The sequence below is a fragment of the Podarcis cretensis genome (assembly GCF_951804945.1).
Source record: "Podarcis cretensis genome assembly, chromosome: 3".
Classification (NCBI taxonomy): domain Eukaryota; kingdom Metazoa; phylum Chordata; class Lepidosauria; order Squamata; family Lacertidae; genus Podarcis; species Podarcis cretensis.
Genome location: NC_137172.1, coordinates 126030535 through 126056970, shown reverse-complemented (window position 1 = coordinate 126056970; position 26436 = coordinate 126030535). Strand labels below are relative to the sequence as shown.

The following is a 26436-nucleotide window of genomic DNA, read 5'->3' as shown; positions in this document are numbered from 1 at the left end:
TCCATATTAACAATGCTTTTGTCCATCAGCCTAAATTGACCTTTGCAACATGTCCTGCAGATGTCCATTTCCACAGCATCCATAATTTTTTTTATCTTTATTGTATCCAATTACTAGTTTTTCTAACATTCTGTGTTATGGTGCATGCTGTGTTGTTCTTAAGCTGCTCATGTTGCTCCGTCTCATGGTCCACTTCTCTGCTCCACAACACATCACAGTTAATTTTATTTTGCATTATGAAGTTGTTTTTTCCAAAGGCTACCCATGATTGTTTGGGTCTCCTCGTTCCTTGAGTTGTCATGATCTGGAGAAGTAAATATCAGGTATTCGAGAGCTGCCTGTCTCTCTGAACTCTCCTGACCTCGGTTTTAATTGTTATGGTTTCTTTGTCAGTCCAGTCGCCAATCCCCCTCTTCTTAGGTGGCTTATGCGAGTGTGAATGGGACAGTTCAGTTATTAAAATGTCAATAAATTCCTCAAACCGGGGAAAGTTTGCCTTTCTCTACCGAGAACAAATGGGTCACACGATCAGAATTCACCAAACTTTGGAAAATGATAGAGTATGTTCGTTAACTCGTATCCTTGTGTGCTGGGATCTCAGATCCTGGTGCGATGGATTAATTGACTGTTCTGTCTTTCTCGATGGGAAGACAAGTTTGCAATGTAGGGGGAGATGACCACTAAGCATAGGATCACCTATGAAGAATTCGACCACGTAGGGCATCATTTTAGTGGGTATCAAAATATAGTCCACCACACTATTTCCCTGCGGGGAGATATAGGTAAAATTCCTAGAGCCTTCCCAGTCAGTTAGCCCATTGAGCCATGTCAGGGCCCTGGTGGTAGTCAACTTAGTGAGTCGCAGACCCGCCAGATTAATTAGTGGATCCCGGGATCTGCGTTCCCAAAAACAGAAGTCTGGGAGAGCAGAGGTGTCCAAGATCTCCCATGCTTTTATATACACTTCCCATCCTTGACCTAAGCAGGCATTAAAGTCTCCAGTCAAGATAACATGTAGGTCAGGGCAGATGAAGTCCAGATTCTCAAGGACGTGTGCAATAAAATCCCATTGTGAATTCTTGGCTGTGACAGTGAGAGTGGGAGGGTTGTACACATTGATCAATAACATTTCCTGGCTCCCCAGCTCTATCTTTGTTACTAGTAGTTTACAACTAACATTTGTTGAAAGAATATGTTCACTTTTTATGTGGGGAGCCACCAGGGTTGACAAACACTGTTTGGTTTTCTCTCTCCAGTATATCTTTTCGTCGTAAATAGATCTATTCAACTTGATTTTTTTCTTTGCATTCTATTTGTACATCATTCTCTTCTTTAAACCTTACTTTAGCCTTGCCTAGATTCATCTTCAGCCTTGTCTTTTTTGTTTCTTCATTTAGTTCTTCCAGTGTTTCTTGCAGTTCTTGTTGACTTTGGGCTATTATGACTATATCATCTGCATATTGTAGATGATTTAGCAATCTTCCATTGAGATTGATTTCTTTTTTTCTGACAATTCCAGGCTCTTTAATCCATCTTTCAAGGTGATTGCAAGCAGCTTAGGTGATAAGTTCTGTATAATAAAAAACTTAATTTTTTAAAAAGTGGATCAGTTTGGTCATCAAAGCAATTTCCCACAGCTTCTGTAACCACCCTTTTAATGTAGGGGTGTTTTCCTCTTTTGATAATTCCATTTTAAAAAGAGGTAGGAACAAATGAGTGCAATATGTGAGTCTGGAAGTATGTAGTGTAAATGGGGAATACTTGATCTTGTACCTAAGCCACAGGGTGGGATGTGAGGTATCAATGAGAGATGGAGAAAATGCTCAAGAGATCCAAGTATTGGATTGTTTTTGCCACTTGTCTTATTAGAAATTGGTCTTTTCATTTCTTCCTTCCTTATTGTTTGTTGTTGCACCTTGGAGCGACTCATCTACTTGCTAATGTTGCTGTCTTTCCAGCACCAGCCAAAAGTTTTAATTGCAGAGGCATGTGAGCAGCATCTTGTATAGATGGTTTTAATTGTATTATTCAGCTGCTTTTTATTGGTTTTGCTCCTTCTCTAAGCTTTTATTATTTTGTTATTCTATCTTACTGAATTTTACTTTTAATTGTTTGCTGCCTTTGGATCTTATGCTGAAGGGTAGCTAATAAAACTGCTAAATAAATACATACATTAAAATCATTAATAATTATTCACTATCTCATTGCATTGAATTCATACCTCTCATTTGTAATCAACAGCCTTAGTTTTGCTTGAGTGGACCTTGGACTCTGTGAGTTCAGATCACAACCCTGTTTCAGATCCTATGCACTAGGTTTTATTGGGAAAGAGGGTCCATTGCTCTCCCAGTAGTCTTCATTCACAGTCTGCATATTCACAGTCTGCAGCTATCATCAGTGCTGGTGATGCTGCCATACTTCAGAGAAGTCTTCCACAATCTACAGAATTTTCATAGCTATGTTTATTCATTATTAAAACATTTTTAACCTATCTTTTCATCCAAGCAGGACCGTCAAAGTGGCTAACAATCAATCGGTTATGAAATACTGTTAGTTCTCTTTACAGATAAAACACTAATTAGCACAATTTAGCAGCTGCAAAACCAAGCAAGACCATATGATAATAATAGTAATAGCAACGGCAATAGTAACAACAACAACAACAACAACAACAACAACTTATTATTTATACCTCGCCCATATGGCTGGGTTTCTCCATGCACTCTGGGTGGCTCCCAACAGAATATTAATAATGATAATAGAAAAGTGATAAAACATCAAACATTAAAAACTTCCATAGATAGGGCTGCCTTCAGATGTCTTCTAAAAGTCAGATAGTTGTTTATTTCCTTGACATCTGATGGGAGGGTGTTCCACAGGGCGCGTGCCACTACTGAGGAGGCTCTCTGCCTGGTTCCCTGTAACTTCGCTTCTTGCAGGGAGGGAACCAGTAGAAAGACCCTCAGTGCTGGACCTCAGTGTCTGGGATGAACGATGGGGGTGGAGATGCTCCTTCAGGTATACTGGGCTGTTTAGGGCTTTAAAGGTCAGCACCAACACTTTGAATTGTGCTCGGAAATGTACTGGGAGCCAATGTACCACAGCATCACAGTGTGGTACGCTGGTTTGACATCAACTGATAGGAAGTGCCAGCAGAGGGTGGTGAATATAGCACAAGATATTATGGGCTGTCCCGTGAATCCACTGGATGAAATAGCGGAAGAACGTTGCCTCAGGAGAGTGAGGAAAATTCTCAGGGATGATTCACACCCTGGCCAGCACTTTCTTGATCTCCTGCCCTCGGGCAGAAGTTACAGAAACATGGTTAGTAGCACCAACAGGGTAAAGAACAGCTTCTATCTGTGGCTGTTAGGCTGCTGAATTAAAAGATAACAACAGGGCAATTGACTTTTGGGTTTGGTGTGCGTCAGTAAACGAGGGGAATTAAGACTAAGAGAGCTGAGAGGGGGGTGATTGTGTAATCTCACTGTATTGTACAAGTTGTACAAGTGACAATAAAGTATTTCAATTTCAATGTGGGTCTTTCAGTAACGGTGTTAAATGGTCTTGGTGGCCACTCCCAGTCACCAGTCTAGTTTCCGCATTCTGGATTATTTGCATTTTTCAGGTCACCTTCAAAAGTAGCCCCATGTAGAGCAGCACATTGCAGTAATCCAAGTGGGAGATAACTACAGCATGCACCACTCTGGTGAGACAGTCTGCGGGCAGGGAGGTTCTCAGCCTGCGTACCAGATAGAGCTGGTAGACAGCTGACCTGGACACAGAATTAACCTGTGACTCCGTGGACAGCTGTGAGTCCAAAATGACTCCCAGGCTGCACACCTGGTCCTTCAGGGGCACAGTTACCCCATTCAGGACCAGGGAGTCCTCCACACCAGCCCGCCCCCTGTCCCCCAAAAACAGTACTTCTGTCTTGTCAGGATTCAATCTCAATCCATTAGCCACCATCCATCCTCCAACTGCCTCCAGACACTCACACAGGACCTTCACCACCTTCACTAGTTCCGATTTAAAAGAGAGGTAGAGCTGGGTATCATCCGCATACTGATGAACACCCAGCCCAAACCCCCTGTTGATCTCTCCCAGCGGCTGCATGTAGATGTTGAAAAGCATGGGGGAGAGGACAGAACCCTAAGGCACCCCACAAGTGAGAGCCCAGGGGTCTGAACACTCATCCCCCCCACCACTTTCTGGACACGGCCCAGGAGGAAGGAGCGGAACCACTGTATAACAGTGCTCCCAGCTCCCAGCCCCTCTAGATGGTCCAAAAGGATGTTATGGTCAATGGAATTAAACGCCGCTGAGAGATCCAGCAGAACTAGGAAACAGCTCTCACCTTTGTCCCTAGCCTGCTGGAGATCATCAACCAGCACGACCAAGGCAGTTTCAGTCCCATGGTGAGGCCTGAATCCTGATTGGAAGGGATCCAAATGGTCCACATCCTCCAGGCGTGCTTGGAGTTGTTCGGCAACCACCCGCTCAATCACCTTGCCCAAGAATGGTAAATTTGAGACTGGGCGATACTTGGCCAAATTGGCTGGGTCTAAAGATGTTTTTTTAAGAAGCGGTTTAATGACTGCCTCTTTCAGTGGGTTTGGGAAGGCTCCCTCACAGAGAGAAGCATTCAACACCCCGCAGAGCCCATCGCCCAGCCCTTCCCGGCTCGCTTTTATAAGCCAGGATGGGCAAGGATCAAGGAGACAGGCGGTCAGTTTCACTTGTCCAAGCAGCCTGTCCACATCCTCAGAGGTAACAGATTGAAATTGAGCCTATGTAACTTGACTAGACAGGACTCTAGGACTCTCCCACCCTGGCCCTTCTCCCACCTTGGAGTCTTTGTTGTTTAGTCGTTTAGTCGTGTCTGACTCTTCGTGACCCCCTGGACCAGAGCACGCCAGGCACTCCTGTCTTCCACTGCCTCCCACAGTTTGGTCAGACTCATATTTGTAGCTTCAAGAACACTTTCCAACCATCTCGTCCTCTGTTGTCCCCTTCTTCTTGTGCCCTCCATCTTTCCCAACATCAGGGTCTTTTCCAGGGAGTGGCCAAAGTATTGGAGCCTCAGCTTCACGATCTGTCCTTCCAGTGAGCACTCAGGGCTGATTTCCTTAAGAATGGATAGGTTTGATCTTCTTGTAGTCCATGGGACTCTCAAGAGTCTCCTCCAGCACCATAATTCAAAAGCATCAATTCTTCAGCGATCAGCCTTCTTTATGGTCCAGCTCTCACTTCCATACATCATACATCACTACTGGGAAACCTTGGAGTCTACCTCTTTACAAATCTGAGCGACTTTGTCTGCAAAAAAAACTTTGCAAAATCATTGCAGGAGATCTTGCGGGCCTTACCAAGCCCCGATGGTGAAGATAATTCCATTAGATTGCAAGCCACCTGCTGCTGTTTTCTGCAGAAGTGAAAGAGGCGGTGAAGAAAGTCCTCTTCGCCGTCGCTATTGCCACTTGGTAGGCTCGATGTTCAGCTCTAACCAGTGTCCTGTCTGATTCAGAATGAGTTTTCCCGCCACCAGTGCTCTAGCCATCTCAGCAGTTGTTTCATCGCCCTCAGCTCTGGGGGAAACCATAGGGCTGTCCGGGCTCCATGCAATCGGAGAGGATGCTTTGGAGCTAGACAGTTGATAGCCCTGGTAAGGCCACTAGGGAATCAGCTGAAAGGCCATCAACATGGGAAACCATTTGGATCCATTAAGTGGAGGGGGGGCGGCACCTCTCTGCAGAGGGGAAGGCTCACGGAGAAGTCCAGTTGCACCAGGAAGTGATGCGGCCATGGCACTTCTTTTGTTTTGCTTTTACTTACTGTCAGTTCACACACATCCATAGAGGTAAACACCAGGTCTAAGGCATGCCTGTGACTATGAGTTAGGCCAAACGTATTCAGGGACAGCCCCATGGAGGCTATGCTTTCCACGAAGTCCCGAGCTACCCCTTGTAAGGTTGTGTTGGCATGGATGTTAAAGTCCCCTAGGACAACCAAACTAGGTGTTTCTAGCAGAACATCCTCCATGACCTGAAGCAGCTCAGGCAGGGAATCCTTGGTGCAGCGGGGAGGTCAGTACACCAAAAGGAATCCTGTACTGCCCCTATTGCCCAGCTTTCAGAACATGCCATCAGAAAACTGGGTCTTCCCAACAGGATGCCTGGTGCAAGCTAATGACTGCAAACCCCCCCCCCCAACACCCATATGACCTGGGTTGCTGTGCGTAAGAGAAACCTGGTGGACCAGCAGCGGCAAGAACAGGCCCATCTGCTTCATCTAACCAAGTCTCTGTTACACATGCCAGGTCAAGTCCTCCATCCACAATCAAGTCATGGATGACAGCCGTCATGTGAGTCATTGACCTGGCATTGCCCAACAGCTCCTTAAGGTCGTGTGGGTCTCCCTTGTTGATTCCAGTATCCTTCAAGTCAGGATCAGACCTGGAGTCAGGGATAGTCTTCAAACAACAACTAAACCTGCCTCATTGATAATGACATGGTCTGGTCTTAGCGTAGCTCCTTCTCCTGCCTGTGATCACTGAGATCGGGTGTCCCAGAGAATCCCACTCCCCACCCTGTGGAACTTGATGCAGCCATTCTGTTGGCTGGGGCCCACTCCCAGGCAGTCCTGACCTTTTCCCCTTCAGAACAGAACACAAACCATACATCCAACTAATAAAACAGTAGAAACAACCCCCCAATAATAATAATAATTTGCAATCATACTAAAATTAAACCAATCCCCAGCCCCAACCAAACGTCCATCCCACCCCCAACAAAAATAAACAAACAAAAATTCAAAATACTACAGATTAAAAACAATTTAGAAGACCTAGAAACATTTAAATAATTAATAACATTAACACAGAGGGGCTGGCCCTTGCCCTTGTCTCACCCCCAAAGGGCCACCCCAAGGGACGACCCCCTTTGGTGTCTCCCCGCTGGGAGCAGCCCCGCCCCCTTAGGCAGGCAGGCTTTATAATGCTGCTCCAGCAGCTGGACCACACCCTCTGGGGCAGCAGCTGTTCCCATTTTGCCTGCCCGCCCAGGGAACTGCGCAAATAAGATGTACAGAAGAAGAAACACAAAGAATTTTAGGCAAAGCTACTAATTTTAAGGTGGTGTTCAAAACTGTATGTCAAACTTACATAGAAGACAAGAGGTCAAAACTAGTTTTAAAAATTCATCAAGAAATTATCATCATACATTGGTCAACCACCAGAAGTTGTTTTTTTCTATTGTGCATTTTATTGGGAACATCAAAATGCTGATACACAAAAGAGCTATAAAAAGAGCTGGGGACCTAGTGTCACAGCACAGTTATTTGTTTTCCCTAACAGAACTCAGTCATCCGTTTGACTGACCCTGGCTAGAAACAGCTGGGAAACAGATTCTTTTGGAAAATTCCATGTCTATCACACAGCAAGAAGTTTAAAAATGTTCTGTTCATGTTATGTTATGTTATGTTCCATCTTCAATGACCTAGAGATGAACAGTGGGTGCTTTCATATAAATATAGGAAATCCTTGCTTTAATATGTGAAAACATGAAATGATTAATGCTAAATTAATTTAGTTTTAGTTTAGTTTTTTAATTTAGTTAATGCTAAATTAAAACTTATTCAAGATAAATTATTCTAATTCTTCATTTATACAGTATTCTGTCTTTTGCCTGAAATGGGACTCAAGGTGGCTTACAGATAAAACAAGCAGCTAAAAACATGGGGGGAAAGTTATTAAACAGTGATATAATTAAAACTATCTATGTAAATGAGCTATTAAAATAGGTTGTGCTTTGCAAATAGAATCTTCAGTGTTGCACCCATAATCTTTTGCAAGTTTAAGATTTATTTATTTCTTAACATTTATTTACCATTTGATTGTTTTTAAAACCAACCAACCAACCTCAAATACAACTAAGTTAGTCCTATAGCCATTAGGCTGATTAAATTCTTGCTATCCACTTGAAAAATCAAAAACAGAAAAATTCCCAAAAAAGAACAAAATTGCTGACAGAGAAATGCCAAAAATAAAATGAAAAACTGCCAAAAAGCTTTTCAAAAAGAACAAAAATGAAACTTTGCCTTGCCACTTGAGGAATGAGGTTATTACCCCTCTACTACTGTCCATACCAGGTCACCCAACCATTGCTATTGTGTCTTTTAGCAGATCACAATGATCAGGTGACAGCAAAAACTGCAAGGTTGTTATAAGACCTATTATAAACCTCCAAACTGCATTTTGTATAGTTAAGTTTTTACCTCTTCAGTACATTTTATTTTCTTGCCTAGGAAGCTTCTCCCTGGTTTCGGAGGGGGCTGGGGGATTCTATCTTTTGCACTTTGAAACTCAAGCCTCAAAAGCTGAAAAACTCCGTAAAACATTTATCACTGGAATCACCACGAAACCTTCCACTTTCTATGATTTAATTCCCTCTGGGCTCATAACCTTATGTGAGGAATTAAGTATATGAATCCCTGTGGGTATAGGGCGGTATATAAATTTAATTAATTAATAATAGCAGCAACAACAACAACAACCGCAACAACAGTGTTCAAAACTCCCATTGTTCTGGGCACATTTTGGAACAGGGATTTTCATCAGCGCAAGCAGTTTCTGAGTTGTGCGCCCAGTACTGCACCTAAGATTTCAGATTAAAACTGCAACTCTCTCTTTAAAAAAACAAATTAAATTAATTTTCCATTAAGAACATCCAATTAATAACAAATCAGATCAAATCATAATCCAATTCAAGAAAAAACAAAACAAAAACAAATTACAATCCAAATTATTAATTATTAAATTTCAAACAGACTTCCCATATTCTGGATCTCTGAAGAATCATCTCACATAGTTATATTTCTGCCTTCTTGTGATTCTCATAACTTCCACATTCCGATCTTAAACTCTCAAAGTCTCCAGTCCCTGGCTAATCAATTCTCAGTCATGTTGAACAGTCATGTATCCTTTAATCTGACAAGCACAGCTTAGTTTGTGTATGTGTGTATTTCCCTTGTCTGTTGCCAGCGCAGCATTTCGTGGCTTACTGTTATCTTGCAGTCCGGGCTGTTGTCCAAGTCTACCGTTCGAAGTTCTATGACGCAGTAAATTCCTGAGTTGTCAGGTTATTATGCATACTGTTTGCAAATATATGTAGCAATTGAAATGGAATATATTCCACAGATGTAAATCATTTGGTGATTGATCAGGTTTTCCGGGGTCCACACACTCTTCCTCTGAGCCCTAGAGGGGAGCTGCTAGACACTGATTTCACCTTCTTTCCACTGGTGGAGGAACGGGCTTGCGGAGGCAGCAGGCCGCCCACGGCACCACTATTCTGGCAGGGTGCCATCGCAGCAGGACCCCCCCCCCCCGGGATGCAGGAAGCAGGGAGAGCAGTCTCTCTCTAAGCAGCCAGGATGATGTCTAAAAGAAATACCGCCGCCCCCGCCCCCATTCATATGCTCCCCTCTCACGCGCTCGTCTGTCGTGGGGTCCTGGGGAGGGGGGGCGTATGAATGAGGCAGTGGCAACGGCAGTATTTCTTTTCGCCATCATCCTGGCTGCTTAGAGAGAGACTGCTCTCCCTGCCTCCTGCTCCTTCCCCTTTCGGATGAGAAACAGAGAGAGAAAGGCACAGGCTCAACGTGCTGGCCATTATTTCCCTTTTCCCCTACAAAATGCGCTTAAAAACAACAGCCGCCAAACCTAGAAGCACTTTGCACAAGGCGTTCTGCTGGGGTCTCCTGGTTTGTTTCATTAAAAAAAAAAGGCGCTCATTTTAAGAAACTGAGTATCCATCCATCCGTAGTCCTGGATAATCCTTGGGATGGGAAGGTATTTCTTGCCATTGAGAATTGCTGCCAGCCACCACTTCCTTCTCTGTCTGCTCCTCAAGGTGACAACCGCCCAGCACCGTATTTTTCACTCTATAGAACGCACCGGACCATAGGACGCACCAGACCATAGGAGGGAGAGAACAGGAAAAAAAATATTCTCCCCCTCTCTGCTCAGCGCCTCTTCAGAGAAGTGGCAGGAGAAAAGGGGCCCCTTCCATTTCTCCTCCTGCATCCCTGAAGGGGTGCTGCGCAGAGAGGGAAAACTGTGCAGCACCTCTCCAGCGAAGTGAAGCCTGGAGAGCAAGAGGGATCGGTGTGCACTGACCCTTCTCACTCTCCAGGCTTCAGGCGGCTATCCGCGGGGACTCCTGCTGCGCTCCGAAAGCTTGCGGATAGCTGCCTGAAGCCCCCAGAGCGCAGCGGGAGTTCGCACCACTATAAGAGAACAATGGAGTTTCATGGTGAGTTCCGGCACCTCTTTTTCTAGAAAAATAGCACTGGTTTTAGCAAACAAAATGGAGTCCTAAATTGAGTCCTAAAAGGATATAGAGATCGGAAATTCCCTTTCATGTACAGCAACTTAAAACACAGCTTGAAACACAGCAGGGGGGAATGACAGCTACTTTCTGAGTCACTAATGTGTACATGCCCTAAGTCTAAAAGCATATCTACATAATTATAATAATATAAATAATCCAAAATAAGATCATGTGGCTGTTTAAAAATAATTACTTTCTTGATATTCTAAATTTCAGTGAAAAATGCTCTCATTTTTTGGTAATATTTGCACCATGTTTGCAAACAAGCAACAGTATTTTTGGTGCACTACAATGTAGGTCTTCAAATATTTCTGTTTGTTCCCAGAACAGACATTTCCTGAATCTGTTAAGCACTTCGGCTTGGAACGTAATGAGAGAGGATGTGAACCGACAAGATGATATTGTTTGAGTCTGCTAAAGGAAGTTGACTATTTGGATGTTTATAATCTCAGTATGTTAGCTTGTACTTTGATAAGAACGTTTTGTTTGCAAAGTAAACCGCAAGACCCACTGCAGTTCTGAGACAATGTTTATGCAGCTTTTGAAGTAAAGTACTGCAGAAAATTTCTGCATCATCCAAAAACAGTATCTGAGCTGTACAGTATGATGTATGTATGTACATATGTGTACATAATAAGAGCAAATGAATTGTAAATTATATGTGAAAACTGAAAACTCCATAGAATAGCCAAATTGTGCAGGTGGGTGAACTACAATAGCCAGATGCAAAGTAGTTTATAAATAGACCTGTCTCAAAGCACCATGTAGGGAAGAGTGTCCAGACTTCCTTAGTTTCCTGTTGTGTGAAGCTAATGATGTAATTCGTCTTAGGACCTTTCTGAGTTAAGCAGATGGGACAATCATAGATATGTAAGCAAAGAGCAGTTAAATATAGACATGGTACATCTCTGTATGTATTGTATTATTGATACTGGCCTATGTTTTGTTTTGACAAAATTAGATTGAAAAAAACCTTAAAATCTTTGCAACTGGCTTTAAGAGAATTGCCTGTAGTTTGCACACTAATGCGCAAAGCATGGGTAATAAACAAGATGAGCTTGAGCTCTTGGTACAGCAAACTAAATATGACATAATAGGCATCACTGAAACCTGGTGGGATAAGTCCCACGACTGGAATGTAATAATGGAGGGTTACAATCTATTTCAGAGAAACAGACCAGACAAGAAAGGAGGAGGAGTGGCGTTATATGTCAGGGATGTGTATACCTGTGAAGAGATCCAAGATTTAGAACCTCAAAGCCAAAGTGAGAGCAATTTGGTCAAAATTAAGGGAGAGGTGAATAACAGGGACCTCATTGTGGGAGTTTACCAAAGATCCCCAAGCCAAACGGAGGACATAGATGATGCCTTCCTGGAACAGATGGCCAAGCATGCAAAAGGAAGGGAGATAGTAGTAATGGGGGACTTCAATTACCCGGATATTTGCTGGATGTCAAACTCAGCCAAGAGCATAAGGTCAAACAGATTCCTCACTGGCCTTGCAGACAACTTCGTTGTCCAGAAAGTGGGAGAAGCAACAAGAGGAACAGCCATTTTAGATCTGGTCCTAACCAATGTTGATGACCTGGTTAGTGGGGTAGAAGTGGAAGGATCATTAGGCGCGAGTGATCATGCTCTTCTGAAGTTTACTATACAGCGGAAAGGAGCAGCCAAGCATACTAGGACTCAGTTTCTTGACTTTAAGAAAGCCGACTTCATAAAACTTAGGGAAGTGCTGGGTGAGATCCCATGGACAGTAATACTAAAAGGAAAGGGAGTTCATGATGGCTGGGAGTTTGTAAAGAGGGAGATAGTAAAAGCACAACTTCAGGCAATACCAATGAGACGGAAACATGGAAGGTGCCTAAAGAAGCCAGGGTGGCTACCTAAAGAACTTTTAACTGAGTTAAGATTAAAAAAGGATGTGTACAAAAAATGGAAAAGGGGGGAAACCACCAAAGAGGAATTCAAACAAATAGCCAGCACGTGTAGACACAAAGTCAGAAAAGCTAAAGCACAGAATGAACTCAGGCTTGCTAGAGAGGTTAAAAGCAACAAAAAAGGCTTTTATGGGTATGTTCGTAGCAAAAGGAAGAACAAAGAAACAGTGGGGTCACTCAGAGGAGAAGATGGTGAAATGCAAACAGGGGACACAGAAAGGGCTGAACTCCTCAATGCCTTCTTTGCCTCAGTCTTCTCCGATAAAGAAAACAATGCCCGACCTGAAGAATTTGGAGCAAATGATTCAGCAGAGGAAACACAGCCCAGAATAACTAAGGAGATAGTACAAGAATACTTGGCTAGTTTAGATGTATTCAAGTCTCCAGGGCCAGATGAACTGCATCCAAGAGTATTAAAAGAACTGGCAGATGTGATCTCAGAACCACTGGCAGTCATCTTTGAGAATTCCTGGAGAACAGGCGAAGTCCCGGCAGACTGGAGGAGGGCAAATGTTGTCCCTATTTTCAAAAAGGGGAAAAGAGAGGACCCAAATAATTACCGCCCAGTCAGTCTGACATCAATACCAGGGAAGATTCTGGAGCGGATCATTAAGCAAACAGTCTGTGAGCACCTAGAAAGGAATACTGTGATCACGAATAGTCAGCATGGATTTCTGAAAAATAAGTCATGTCAGACTAACCTGATCTCGTTTTTTGACAGAATTACAAGCCTGGTAGATGAAGGGAACGCAGTGGATGTAGCCTACCTTGATTTCAGCAAGGCATTTGACAAGGTGCCCCATGATATTCTTGTAAAGAAGCTGGTAAAATGCGGTCTTGACTATGCTACCACTCAGTGGATTTGTAACTGGCTGACTGACCGAACCCAACATCTTATTCAACATCTTTATCAACGACTTGGATGATGGACTCAAGGGCATCCTGATCAAATTTGCAGATGACACCAAACTGGGAGGGGTGGCTAACACCCCAGAGGACAGGATCACACTTCAAAACGACCTTGACAGATTAGAGAACTGGGCCAAAACAAACAAGATGAATTTTAACAGGGAGAAATGTAAAGTATTGCACTTGGGCAAAAAAAATGAGAGGCACAAATACAAGATGGGTGACACCTGGCTTGAGAGCAGTACATGTAAAAAGGATCTAGGAGTCTTGGTTGACCGCAAACTTGACATGAGCCAACAGTGTGATGCAGCAGCTAAAAAAGCCAATGCAATTCTGGGCTGCATCAATAGGAGTATAGCATCTAGATCAAGGGAAGTAATAGTGCCACTGTATTCTGCTCTGGTCAGACCTCACCTGGAGTATTGTGTCCAGTTCTGGGCACCACAGTTCAAGAAGGACACTGACAAACTGGAACGCGTCCAGAGGAGGGCAACCAAAATGGTCAAAGGCCTGGAAACAATGCCTTATGAGGAACGGCTAAGGGAGCTGGGCATGTTTAGCCTGGAGAAGAGGAGGTTAAGGGGTGTTATGATAGCCATGTTCAAATATATAAAAGGATGTCACATAGAGGAGGGAGAAAGGTTGTTTTCTGCTGCTCCAGAGAAGCGGACACGGAGCAATGGTTCCAAACTACAAGAAAAAAGATTCCACCTAAACATTAGGAAGAACTTCCTCACAGTAAGAGCTGTTTGACAGTGGAATTTGCTGCCAAGGAGTGTGGTGGAGTCTCCTTCTTTGGAGGTCTTTAAGCAGAGGCTTGACAACCATATGTCAGGAGTGCTCTGATGGTGTTTCCTGCTTGGCAGGGGGTTGGACTCGATGGCCCTTGTGGTCTCTTACAACTCTATGATTCTATGATTCTATGAGAACCCTAGTATACTAGGTAAGAAATAATACATTGGAGCAACAGGTTTATGTGAACCTGGAAGAGGAAGGATGTATTGTCCTTTGCTTTGCAGTGCATAGTTTCAAAGTTTGCATTCCAACAAAAATCTTTTGATGAATAAGATGAGCTCCCTTTTTTCACTAAGAAATGCATTCAGGCGTCACTTGCAGTTTCACATTCTTTGAGTTGTTTGTACATAAATGGTAAGCTCTGTTCCCATCTGCAGAAATATTGTTCTGTTTAATCTTGCTCTTTTTTCCAAGCACACATGTAGCTCATACCAGTGTATCTAGCAGGGATACAGTGTACATAACTTTACTGCTTGTAAGGCTGATTAAATTTTCAGTGATGTCTTTTCTTTTAGAATATTTAACCACTTCTCATTCAGCAACAGAGGCTGCTGCAGCTTCTCTCTTTTTTGTTGGCAAACACACACACACACACACACACACTTTAAAACATTTTTGTTTCAATGTCATTTTTAATTTACTATGCATCAAAGTAGTAAATAGTATTCAATTTAAGATTGGTTAATGATTAATCATTAATAATCACTTAAAATGTTCTTCTAGGGAAGTAATAGTCCCACTCTATTCTACCTTGGTCAGGCCACACCTGGAATGCTATGTCTAGTTCTGGGCACCACAATTTAAGACAAACTGGAAGGTGTGCAGAGGAGGGTGACCAGATGATCAAGGTTCTGGAAACCAAGCCTTATGAGGAATGGTTGAAGGAGCTGGGTATGTGTAGCCTGGAAAAGAAGAGCATGAGAGGAGATGATATAGTCATCTTCAGATTTCTGAAGAGTTGTCACCTGGAGGTTGGAGCAAGCTTGTTTCCTCCTGCTTTAGCTGGTAGAACTTGAACCAATGACTTCCAGTTACTAGAAAGGTGATTCCAATTAAACATCAGGAAGAACTTTCTGACGGTAAGAGTTGTTTGGCAGTGGAACAGACTCCCTTGGGAGATGGTGGACTTTTCTTCCTTGGAGGTTTTTAGCAGAGGTTGGATGGCTATCTGTCATGGAGGCTTTAGCTGAGATTCTTACGTTGCAGAAGGTTGGACTGGATGACCCTCGCAGTCCCATCCAACTCTATGATTCTATGATTCCCTTTAGTTTTGCCATACTAGTTGTTTTTCTTGCTGTTGCCGTGCTATTTAACTGTCATTTGAATGTTTGTTTTATTTTTCAGGGAGGGAAGTCTTATACAGGACCTTGTGCAGGAAGAGACTGCAGTTGGGGTTGTGAATGTTTCCCAGAAAAAGGAGCTCGTGTGAGTACCACTTTTTCTAATCACATAAGAATTCTCACCATTTTATCCTAGGGATCAAACAATTGCCCCTAGATTTAGGACTTAAGATATAAACAACAAAACAATACAAAAATAATAACAAAACATTTCAACAATGCAATACTAGCAATACCCAATATGTCCTTCCATGAACAGAAGGAGCCTCCTGTGAACAGAAGGGGTAATCTGTTAGTGGAATGGGCTTGTTCCAAGTGGTCGCTTCCATGAACTGAAATGGAATAACCTGCTGCCACCTACACTGCTCTAAAGGGTTCCCAAACCCTAGCAAATTTTCAGTGGCTGCGGATGCAGCAGAGATCCAAGAGCATCCAGCTTTGTGAACAGAATTCCACTCGTGAAATTCTAGATTCAACTATTGCCTATAATTGCATTTGACATTTCAGATTTAAGCCGGAAAGAAAGGTATCATATGACATGTTCCTGTAGACTACAGCATATGGAGGCAAGTTGCTTGGTACATGCTTAGCTCAAATTCTAAATCATGCCTCATGTCACCTCCTCATGGTGGCACTGTTTTATAACTGCATTAAAAAGCCTGCTCCTCAGTATCTTTACATCAAAGTAAATCTTAAAGTAAATCCTCATTAAATGTGATTTGGGCACTACTGTTTGAGAGCTCTTGCATTTATTCATCTGTTGTTATTGAAATGTACAGCCATGTGATATTGGAAAACTGTCAAAATGAATTACACAGTGAACATCTACACAACAATTTGAACATTCTCCACTTACATTGTTTTAATTAGATTTGAAATAAACAGTGGTTTTTAATTAGAATTATATCATTTTTGAAGCAACAGCACTTTATAACTGAAGAATATTGAATTCTAATATTGGGAAATGTACTTAATACCCTAGCTTCTCAAGCAGTGAACAAAAATTATTTGATTTGATATGCAAGTGTCAGAGCTGCCTCTAGGTCCCAGCTCACAGAGGACCAACGCTAGGCTGTGGTAATGTACAAAAGTCTTTATTGAAGTTCAGTTTCCATTTCAAAGCCACAGCGTGCAGCCCTACGTCTTAAAACCTAGATCGGCGAAGTCCCGTCTGAGTCTCCTCCCCTATGACACCAGTTTAAGATCCTAGCCCTGCTCCACCTTTTACGCTGCTCTCTCCTCCTCTGGGTCCTCCTGCCCGCTGGGGCATTGCCCTTTCTGGACTCTTCCGACGCTGAGTCGCTTAGCTCCTCCCCCTGCCTCCGGTGGGCTTTAGGACCCGGTTCCCAATCCTCATTCTCTGCTGTCCCGCGCTCCTGTACATTTGAACTTGCCTCTCGCGCCAACCCAGTGACCTTTCTCCTAACCGTTACACTACTTCGGTCACTGCTTCCCTCTTCCGGGACACTGGCCAGATCTGACCTCTCCTCCGTTGTCCGACTTTCTGATGGAGGCGTGGTCAGCCCTGCCTTATCTTCTCTCCCTGGTGGGGAATGCACTGGCCCCGATCCTTGTGACTCTTCCCCCCCCACTCTGCTCTGGTGGGGAAGCTGGTCCTGATTTCCAACTACTGCTCTGGGAGTCCCTGCTGCCCCCTTGCTCCTGGGGCGTTCCCCTTGGGAACCCCCTACCCCTGGCCACTGGCGCCCCCTTCTGTGAATCTTCCGATTCGCTGGAGAGGCTCATGGAATCCCTCGGTCCACTGTCCTCTTCTCCTACGCTCCCCTCGGATTCTTCCCCTTCGCTCTCCATCTCCTCTCTTCCCTGTGCCTCTGCTCCTGAGCCCCTGACAGCAAGCATACTTCCAAGCCATCTAATTTGTCCGGAATGTTGTAATTATTTTCTTTAAATGTAAAATCTTTACTAGCAGCACTTCCTGAATAAGAGGTTGCATTTCTCAGCATCTTATAACAGTGCACTTGATAGCTGTGTAGCCACTTTCATCGTAAGTTCATTTGGAATCTTCAGAGGTGACCAAAATTAATGGAAATGTTTTTGTCTTACTATGGAGTATAAGAAAATAAGGCCTAATTAAATTAAATTTTCCGTTTATAGTTTTTCAAGCGGTTATCAAACCGCTTCTTAAAAAACTATCTTTAGATGCTGCCAATATGGCCAACTATCGCCCAGTCTCAAATCTTCCATTCTTGGGCAAGGTGATTGAGCGAGCGGTTGCTGAACAACTCCAGGCACACCTGGAAGAAGCAGACCATTTGGATCCCTTCCAGTCGGAATTCAGGCCTCATCATGGGACTGAAACTGCCTTGGTTGCACTGGTCGCTGATCTCCGGCAGGCTAGGGACAAAGGTGAGAGCTGTTTCCTAGTTCTGCTGGATCTCTCAGCGGCTTTTGACACCATCAACCGTAACATTCTTCTGGACCGCCTAGAGGGGCTGGGAGCTGGGGGCACTGTTATACAGTGGTACCTTGGGTTACATACACTTCAGGTTACATACACTTCAGGTTACATACACTTCAGGTTACAGAAATAGTGCTTCAGGTTAAGCACTTTAACCCAGAAATAGTGCTTCAGGTTAAGCACTTTGCTTCAGGATGAGAACAGAAATTGTGCACCGGCGGCGCAGCAGCAGCAGCAGCAGGAGGAGGCCCATTAGCTAAAGTGGTGCTTCAGGTTGAGAACAGTTTCAGGTTAAGTACAGACCTCCGGAACGAATTAAGTACTTAACCTGAGGTACCACTGTACAGTGGTTTCGCTCCTTCCTCCTGGGCCATGTTCAGAAAGTGGGGGGGGGTGAGTGTTCAGACCCCTGGGCTCTCACTTGTGGGGTGCCTCAGGGTTCTGTCCTCTCCCCCATGCTTTTCAACATCTACATGCAGATGCTGGGAGAGATCATCAGGGGGTTTGGGCTGGGTGTTCATCAGTATGCAGATGATACCCAGCTCTACCTCTCTTTCAAATCGGAACCAGTGAAGGTGGTGAAGGTCCTGTGTGAGTGTCTGGAGGCGGTTGGAGGATGGATGGCACCTAACAGATTGGTTGAATCCTGACAAGACAGAATTACTGTTCTGGGGGGACAGGAGACAGGTGGGTGTGGAGGACTCCCTGGTCCTGAATGGGGTAACTGTGTTCCTGAAGGACCAGGTGTGCAGCCTGGGAGTCATTCTGGACTCACAGCTGTCCATGGAGGCGCAGGTCAACTCTGTGTCCAGGTCAGCTGTTTATCAGCTCCATCTGGTACACAGGCTGAGACCCTACCTGCCTGCAGACTGGCTTGCAGAGTAGTGCATCCTCTAGTTTTCTTTCTTGGACTACTGCAATGCGGTCTATGTGGGGCTACCTTTGAAGGTGACCCGGAAACTACAACTAATCCAGAATGCAGCTGCTAGACTGGTGACTGGGAGTGGCCACCGAGACCATATAACACCGGTCTTGAAAGACCTACACTGGCTCCCAGTACGTTTCTGAGCACAATTCAAAGTGTTGGTGCTAACCTTTAAAGCCCTAAACGGCCTTGGTTCAGTATACCAGTAGGTGTGTCTCCACTTCTATCATTCTGCCTGGACACTGAGGTCCAGCACCGAAGGCCTTCTGGCGGTTCCCTCGCTGCGAGAAGCCAAGTTACAGGGAACCTGGCAGAGGGCCTTCTCGGTAGTGGCACCCGCCCTGTGGAATGCCCTCCCACCAGATGTCAAAGAGAAAAACAACTACCAAACTTTTTGAAGACATCTGAAAGCAGCCCTGATTAGGGAAGCTTTTAATGTTTAATAGGTTACTGTATTTCAATAATAATAATAATAATAATAATAATAATAATAATAATAATAATGTAGCCCAGAGAAATTCTTGAAAATTAGATATTTTACTTCCTTTGAATAAAGCAAACTGTCTATTTGCTTCCTTGAGAACTAAATGAGGACACAATGCACTTAAAGCTATGCACTTCTGAGCACCATTGATTGTGGTGGGAGAGCAGAACATGTGTAACTTTCTCCTGTTGTGATCAGTGGGATTTGAAGATGATTGACTTGTCTGAAGTATGCTCCTTTTTCACAACAGCAGAATACTGTGGCTGCACAAAGTATGTAGGAAGACATCACATAACGTACAGAAGGGGAACCTTTTGAGCTAAGAAGAGTTTGGATTTGATACCCCGCTTTATCACTATCCTAAGGAGTCTCAAAGCGGCTCACTACCTCCTTTCCCTTCCTCCCCCACAAAAAAACACTCTGTGAGGTGAGTGGGGCTGAGAGACTTCAGGGAAGTGTGACTAGCCCAAGGTCACCCAGCAGCTGCATGTGGAGGAGCGGAGATGCGAACCCAGTTCACCAGATTACAAGTCTACCGCTCTTAACCACCACACCACGCTGGCTAAGGGAAACAGAACACCCTTTCCTTTATTATTACTATTATTTATTAAATTTGTATACTTCTCTGTACCCAGAGGTCTCATAACATAGCATTCCATTACATAACATAACATTCAGCATATTACATACTATCAGTTTAGACAAATGGCAGCAACCTGCCTGTCCACCCCCAAAGCAAGCGTGGGGAAACCATTTTGGCCAGTTGTGGATGACAGAATAAAGTGAATTACTTTCCCTACAAAAAGCACTGGAACTATTTATCTGCAATTTTGCAGACTTCATCCAGTCCATAGAGGCTTCTGTGCCTATACATCTTCCACCCCTCTCCTTATCCAGCTGCAACACCACAACCCTGCAGTGTTCTCAATGGCTCTTACTCTCAGGTAGTTGCTGCCACCACCACTTAACTTGTTGCCCGGATGGGAGGGGACCTGGGATGAAAGCAGGCATTTTTCGAAAGCCAGTGCACCCAGCACTCCTCAGTGCAACCTGCACACATGTTGTTGGGGAAAATAGGACCAGCTTTTACCTGCCTTGTCTTAGGCCAATATCCAAGCTGCTTCCTTGTTTCCCTGGCAGAACCCCCTAAACTTCTTAAACTCCAGGAACACTTGAGACCAAGACACCATGTGTTTCCCAAGCAGTTCCCCTGCAAGTTAGTCAGAGTTTAAAGGCGGCCAAAACTCCCCAAGTCTCTCCCAGATCTCAGAAGAACGTATTGGACTCGCACAACTCTGAGCCTAAACTTTCAGTAGCATGAACTCCAATCGTCTAGGCATGGGGGCTGGGGCTTCTAGAACCCTGAGGTTGGTAACCACACACACTTCAGTGGTCAAATTAGGAAACTTCATTAAAAATAAAACTAGGGGAAAGCAGGCAGGAGGTCAAAACAGGCAACACAATAAACCAGAGCCCTGTGGTTCTAAAACTGGACTAATGCTAGCCTATTCACTATAATAGAGCTGTTTGGCTTACAAGCCAGCAGCGAAGATGGCCAGCTTCATAGAAAGTCCGATCTGGATCCCTGATGGTGGGAGGGAACAACACTGCCAGGGCAGCTCAGCTTTTTAAAGTCTTTTTCCTCTCTCTGGGAGGAGTGACCCCTCGCTCTTTCTGACAAACAAAATGCAGAGCCAGATGCTCACATCAGTCATGTCTCCCAGGTAGGCTTCTAAGGCACCAATTTTTACATTTGAAGGAGATACACATGACAGACTGACTGAGAGAAGTGGTGGGGGCAGATCAGGATTTTTATTCACACTCACAAAGCAAGATAGCACTTTGAAAAGGAATTGCCAATATTCTGCTGGTTATCAGGTAACAACAGCAGCAACAGCAACAACAATTTATTATTTATACCCCGCCTTCTGCCTGGGCTTCAAAGCTCTGTCTCGCAGAGCACTTTGCCAAGTACGTACTATGGAAGACCCTTGTGGGCAAAAAAGGTCATGTGATATTGTGACATTAGATGACTGACAAGTGGGCAGCTCCACCCACCTGTCCAACCTGGTCCACAAGGGTTGGGGAGGGTTAACAATCTAGCCTACTGTCCAGACCCCATTCCTCACCCTAACTCTGAAACAAACTCTGAAAACCCTAGCCCCACACTGCTTTTGCAGGCCATGCTGGGCTGGCACACGCACACAGCATCTCCCACGTGGAGGTGCCTGGGAGAGACGCAGCTCCAGCAGCACAACCCACCCTCTAGCTTTCCTGCCCCAGGCACCCCAGTGGCTTGCTATGCTGCTGAGAGAAGCAGAGCTATTCGCATGCTGAAGAAAATGGTCTTTCTGTAAGGATATTCACCAGATATATCTTTTTTTTAAAAAAAAATGATATTTATTAAAAGTTTAAAAATTACAGAAAAAAGAAGAAAAGAAAAGAACAAAAAAATTTAACAAAACATACATTACAATACATAAGAAAAGGGGGGGAACCAATACAACAATAACAATAAAAAAACAAAAACAACAACCAATATTCCATATCTTAATCTTCCAATTACTTGTTTCATCGACCTCCTCACACCTCCCTTTTTGTATTCTAGTTTAATTATTTGTTTCAGCAAATTCTTTCCATCTTTCTCAATTTTTATTGGGTAATTTATCTTAACTGTCTAACCTATTAATTAACTCAACAAATCCTTTCCATCTTTCACTATATTCTGTCATTCAGTTTGCCTTAATTTATTTTAACCTTATCTTACCATAAAATACCTCAAAGCTTAAAACTTAATACTTATTTATACATAACTCCTTATCTCATTTCTACTAAAGCCAAATAGTTTCATTCCAACATTTTTCCTAATACTCATTAATTTTACACTAATTCCCAAATAAATATTTAAAAACTTTCTTCCAATCTTCATCCAGCATCTCTTTTTCCTGGTCTCGGGTTATGTCAGTCCTTACTGTCCATTCCTTCTAGTCCATCAACCTGGTAATCTTGTGTCCGAGGCTCTTAAGTCTCTTCCATGTCCCTTCTGCAAATCTTCTTCTTGTTTATACCTGCACTTGACCTTATCTTTTGTTGATCTTTTTCTTAATTTCTTTCCTTTCTCATTGAGGAGTAGGTCTCGGGGAAACTCCAACCCCAAAAAAACCCCATCTCCCCTCAGCAGATCAGCCCATTCCCCATAGTCCCATTCCCCACATTCAGCAATGTAATCCAGAAAGTATTTAAAAGCATGTTTCAAAGTCCCTCCAAAATTAAGGGCCCCCACAACTCCAGACCCCCCCGGCCTGCTCCAGATTCAATCTTCAAGAACAGTGGCTTATGCTCCTGCAGGGCCTCGGGTCTCTCCATTTGTGTTGCTTGAGGTTGAGCAACAACCTCCTCCATTATCTTCTGCATTTGCGCTTGCCCTATCAAAACAGGTTCCTGGGTTGGTTCCTGAATAGTTTCTGTAAGAGTATTCGCTGTTTGTCCAAGATTTATGACTGCAACAGTCAGCAAATCCATCTTCTCATGCAACTGCTCCAACAAAGCACTTGTCTTGCAAAGAGCAAGCACTAAAGCTTCTTCTAAACACATTTTTGTTCAAGGTCAGAGTCTGGTCCCACGATCCTAATCTTCACAGCTGTGAAATCCTCAGATCAACTCCAGCAACAATTTAACAGGCTCCCTCTAGAGGAGACAATTTCTATTTGTATCCATCTTTTAAAAGCAAGTCCAACAAAACAAAAAAAGTTACTTTCATTTTTCAAATTTTTTGTTTCTTTTAAATGCAAAAGGCAACATTGGAATTAATTTGTTTCTCTTCTTTAACTATCTGTCAAAAGACGTTCCATTCACAGTCAATGAACTTCCCCAGAAATTTCTGTCTCTGACACCCCGTTCCCAGGTTTGAGACAGTGGAAATTTATCTTTCTTTACTCTCTCTCCTGCAGGCTTGAATAGTCAAAATTCCCCCCTCTTTTCTCCTGCTTCCAAGAGGGGTTTTGGTGGTTAAAACTGAAGGAAATTTAGACCTTTATATACGACTTTCCAGACTTTAGCTTGCACAATTTTTGCTTCAATCTATTTACAAAAGCGGAAGGCGGACTTCCTGTTTAGAACCTTCCCGCTTTGATGCCAAATTAAGATGTTTCTTAGTCCAATTTTCCATTCTACTCATGGGTACTTGTTTAGAGTCCAATTGTCCACAGGAAAAAATCAGCGCTCTCCGGCAACGGCTGTGCGGCTTCACTCCGTAAAAATAGTGGTCGATGCAAAACACTGCGCCGCTCACCCCACGTTGCTTCGGATCCCCGAAAAGGGGTTTCCTTGCGTGTAGGGGGGGGGGCGCTCCTGGTGTCAGCCGAATCCCACGTTCCCAGGCTTCCTCCACCTGGGATTTTTAGAGGGTCTCCGCCTTCGCCGCAGCGGCAAGACCCAATTTTCGCAGAGCGGGTTCCTCTGGATCAGAGGAATTTCGCCATTGCCGATGGCGCTAACCCGGAAGTCGGATATTCACCAGATATATCAACCGGTTCTGCATGTAGCAAATCCTATAAAATCTGGAGTAGGGGTAGCCAGTGTGGCCTTCCAGCTCCCATCATCACTGACCTGCATTGACCTGTAGGTGTCACTTTAGTTGACTTGATCATGCCCTTGATAATCCTACCAGGTGTTTGCAAAAAAAAGGCCAAAAAAAAGCAATGGTACTTCAGACCGTCTGGCATCTGCTACAGAAGATAGGTAGGCAGTAGTGTGAATTCCTTGAAAAAGATCTGTTTGCTTGGCTCCATGGTGTCAAAAGACATTGATTATATTTATTTAAAATATTAACACATCATACTTTTCATGAATAGATTACTTTTAAGTCTAATGTTTGCTATATTGGATTATATATTAATGCTGTACTGTTTTTAACATTTGATTGGGGGCTGCCCAGAGTGGCTGGGGAGACTCAGCCAGATGGGCAGGGTATAAATAATAAATTAATAAAAAAATTAATAAAAAATTAATAATTTGTTTTATATGAATACTCCTTACCTGGAAGTATTGAAACCAGGGGTGGTGCCCATCCTCTTGCCTTTTGAACTCATTCCAAGTTAGCATTTTTCATCTCTTTTAAGTATATATTTTCTCCTTTACTAATTAGCAACCTCTGGTGGTAGCTTCCCCCTAAAAAACCTTAGGCCAGAACTAGCAAAAGGGACAAATGTAAAGGTCTACACTTAAGGCAGGAAGAACGAGATGTGCAAATATAGTATGGAGGACACCACCTTTGGCAGCAGTGCATGTGATAAGGTTGTAGACTTTAACCTTAACAAGAGTCAACTGTGTACTCCAGCTCAAAGAAAGTCATAGTCCCACTCTATTCTGCCTTGGTCCAGTTCTGGGTACCACAATTTAAGAAGGATGTTGACACACTGGAAGATTTGCAGAGGATGGTGACCAAAATGATCAAGGGTCTGGAAACCAAGCCTTATGAGGAACAGTTGAGGGAGCTAGGTATGTTTAGCCTGGAAAAGAGCAGGCTGAGAGGAGATATGAGAGCCATCTTCAAATATCTGAAGGGCTGTCACATGGAAGATGGAGCAAGCTTGTTTTCTCCTGTTCTGGAGGGTAGGGCCCAAAACAATGGCTTTAAGTTTCAAGGAGATTCTGACTAAATGTCAGGAAGAACTTTCTGACAGTAAGAGCTGTTTGACAGCGGAACGGTTTCCTTTCGGAGGTAGTGGTTTTGCCTTCATTGGAAGTTGGTATACAGAGGTTGGATGGCCATCTGTCATGGATGTTTTAGTTGAGATTCCAAAGATACTAACCCTCCACTAACACCCCCATCCTCATCACTGAAACCAGTAATGAAGCAAAATTGTGCAAAACAAGTAGTAGATGTTAATTAAGACATAGATCAGTGACAGAAATGGGTGAAAGTTTTCTAGCATTACAATAAGAACAACAATAATGAAAAGAAAAGAGTGATATTTATTATGCTTAAAATAATTATAATGCCTCCATTCTGAGATGCCAGGGCCAGCTGGTGATGCAAGATTGAAGATCACTGGTAATGACAGTTGTAAAAATATGAATTGAGTCTTATCAGAAACAGGGTGCCAACCTGCAGAGTTGATCACATAACACGGTGTAGGCACACAATTTGAATAGCAATGCCCATTAACTGGCAGGGTGGGGGTGGGGGACAGCCATCTCAAATATTTTATAGGAATTTGCTCCTGTGATCAGAATACAGATAGTAGTTAAGGCTGCATAGACAATAGCCTAACTAAACCCAAAGATAACATAAGGGTGGATGATCGGCGTTGTGAAAATGAGCAGAATCATTGGGTAAAATGATACATAAAAAAAATGATAGAGCGATTAGATTGTTCTCTGAGCTAACAGACTGGGAGGGTAAAGTCCTATTTTTTCAGGCAGGGAGATGTACAAGTGGACAGTTTGTTCATTTTTGTCTCCCCTGCTCTGTTTCTCCTGCAAGAGAGACACAATGCAGACAACGTTGTGATAAGCAGGGATGAGACAGTCTCCATTCATGGACTTACGTGTCACAGGACTTTATTCAGTAAAGTACTTTATTCAGTAGTTTATTAGGGTTATGCTATTTTTAGAAATATTAGGGTTATGCTATTTTTAGAAATATAGAGGCACACAATTGGTCCATGTAGTTCAAAATGGACGACACTAACTGACAGCAGCTCCCCAGGGTCTCATAAAAGCAAATTCCCAGCCCCAATTTTGAACGCAAATACAAGAGAGAGGCTGAAGGCCACCCACCTCCCTTTCTTATTTGCTTTGCTGGTCCATGCTGCTTTGCCACCACCCCCCCCGAGTATGCAGCTGAAGCCTAACTGCCCTCTGCCTGGGTGATGTTTGAGCACTTGACTGGGGGCCAAGTCCAGCAGTAGCCCAGAATCAGCTTCTGGTTAGCCCTCCACTCATTGGGCAAGGTGTGCACGGGGTGTGTTTATGTTGTTGCAGGGAGAGGTTCTTTAGCATCCACCTACAAGTGTTGGGCATAGTATTTGCAAGAAAGAATTTCTAAAATATAATCTGATCTCAGATTAACCCACCACAGTAAATACCCATTCTGGTTGCTAGGAAGAAATGAAGAGCAGTGGAAAGTTAGGGGAAATGAGGTGTTTAGAACTATGAAGATTCAAGGACTACAAAATGAGATGGAAGCTGAAAAAAACTATAAGCAGTAATTCATTAGGACCCCATGGA

The 26436-nt window shown here is 43.6% G+C and overlaps 1 protein-coding gene across 1 annotated transcript in view; it reads left to right on the top strand.

Moving 5' to 3' along the window:
• The window catches only part of COL4A2 (collagen type IV alpha 2 chain), a 213213-nt gene that overhangs the window by 31092 nt on the left and 155685 nt on the right, over positions 1-26436 (top strand). Inside the window, exon 4 of the mRNA XM_079971032.1 lies at positions 15380-15460. Within this exon, the coding sequence (XP_079827158.1) occupies positions 15380-15460 (81 nt within the window). The remainder of the gene's footprint in view (positions 1-15379; positions 15461-26436) is intronic.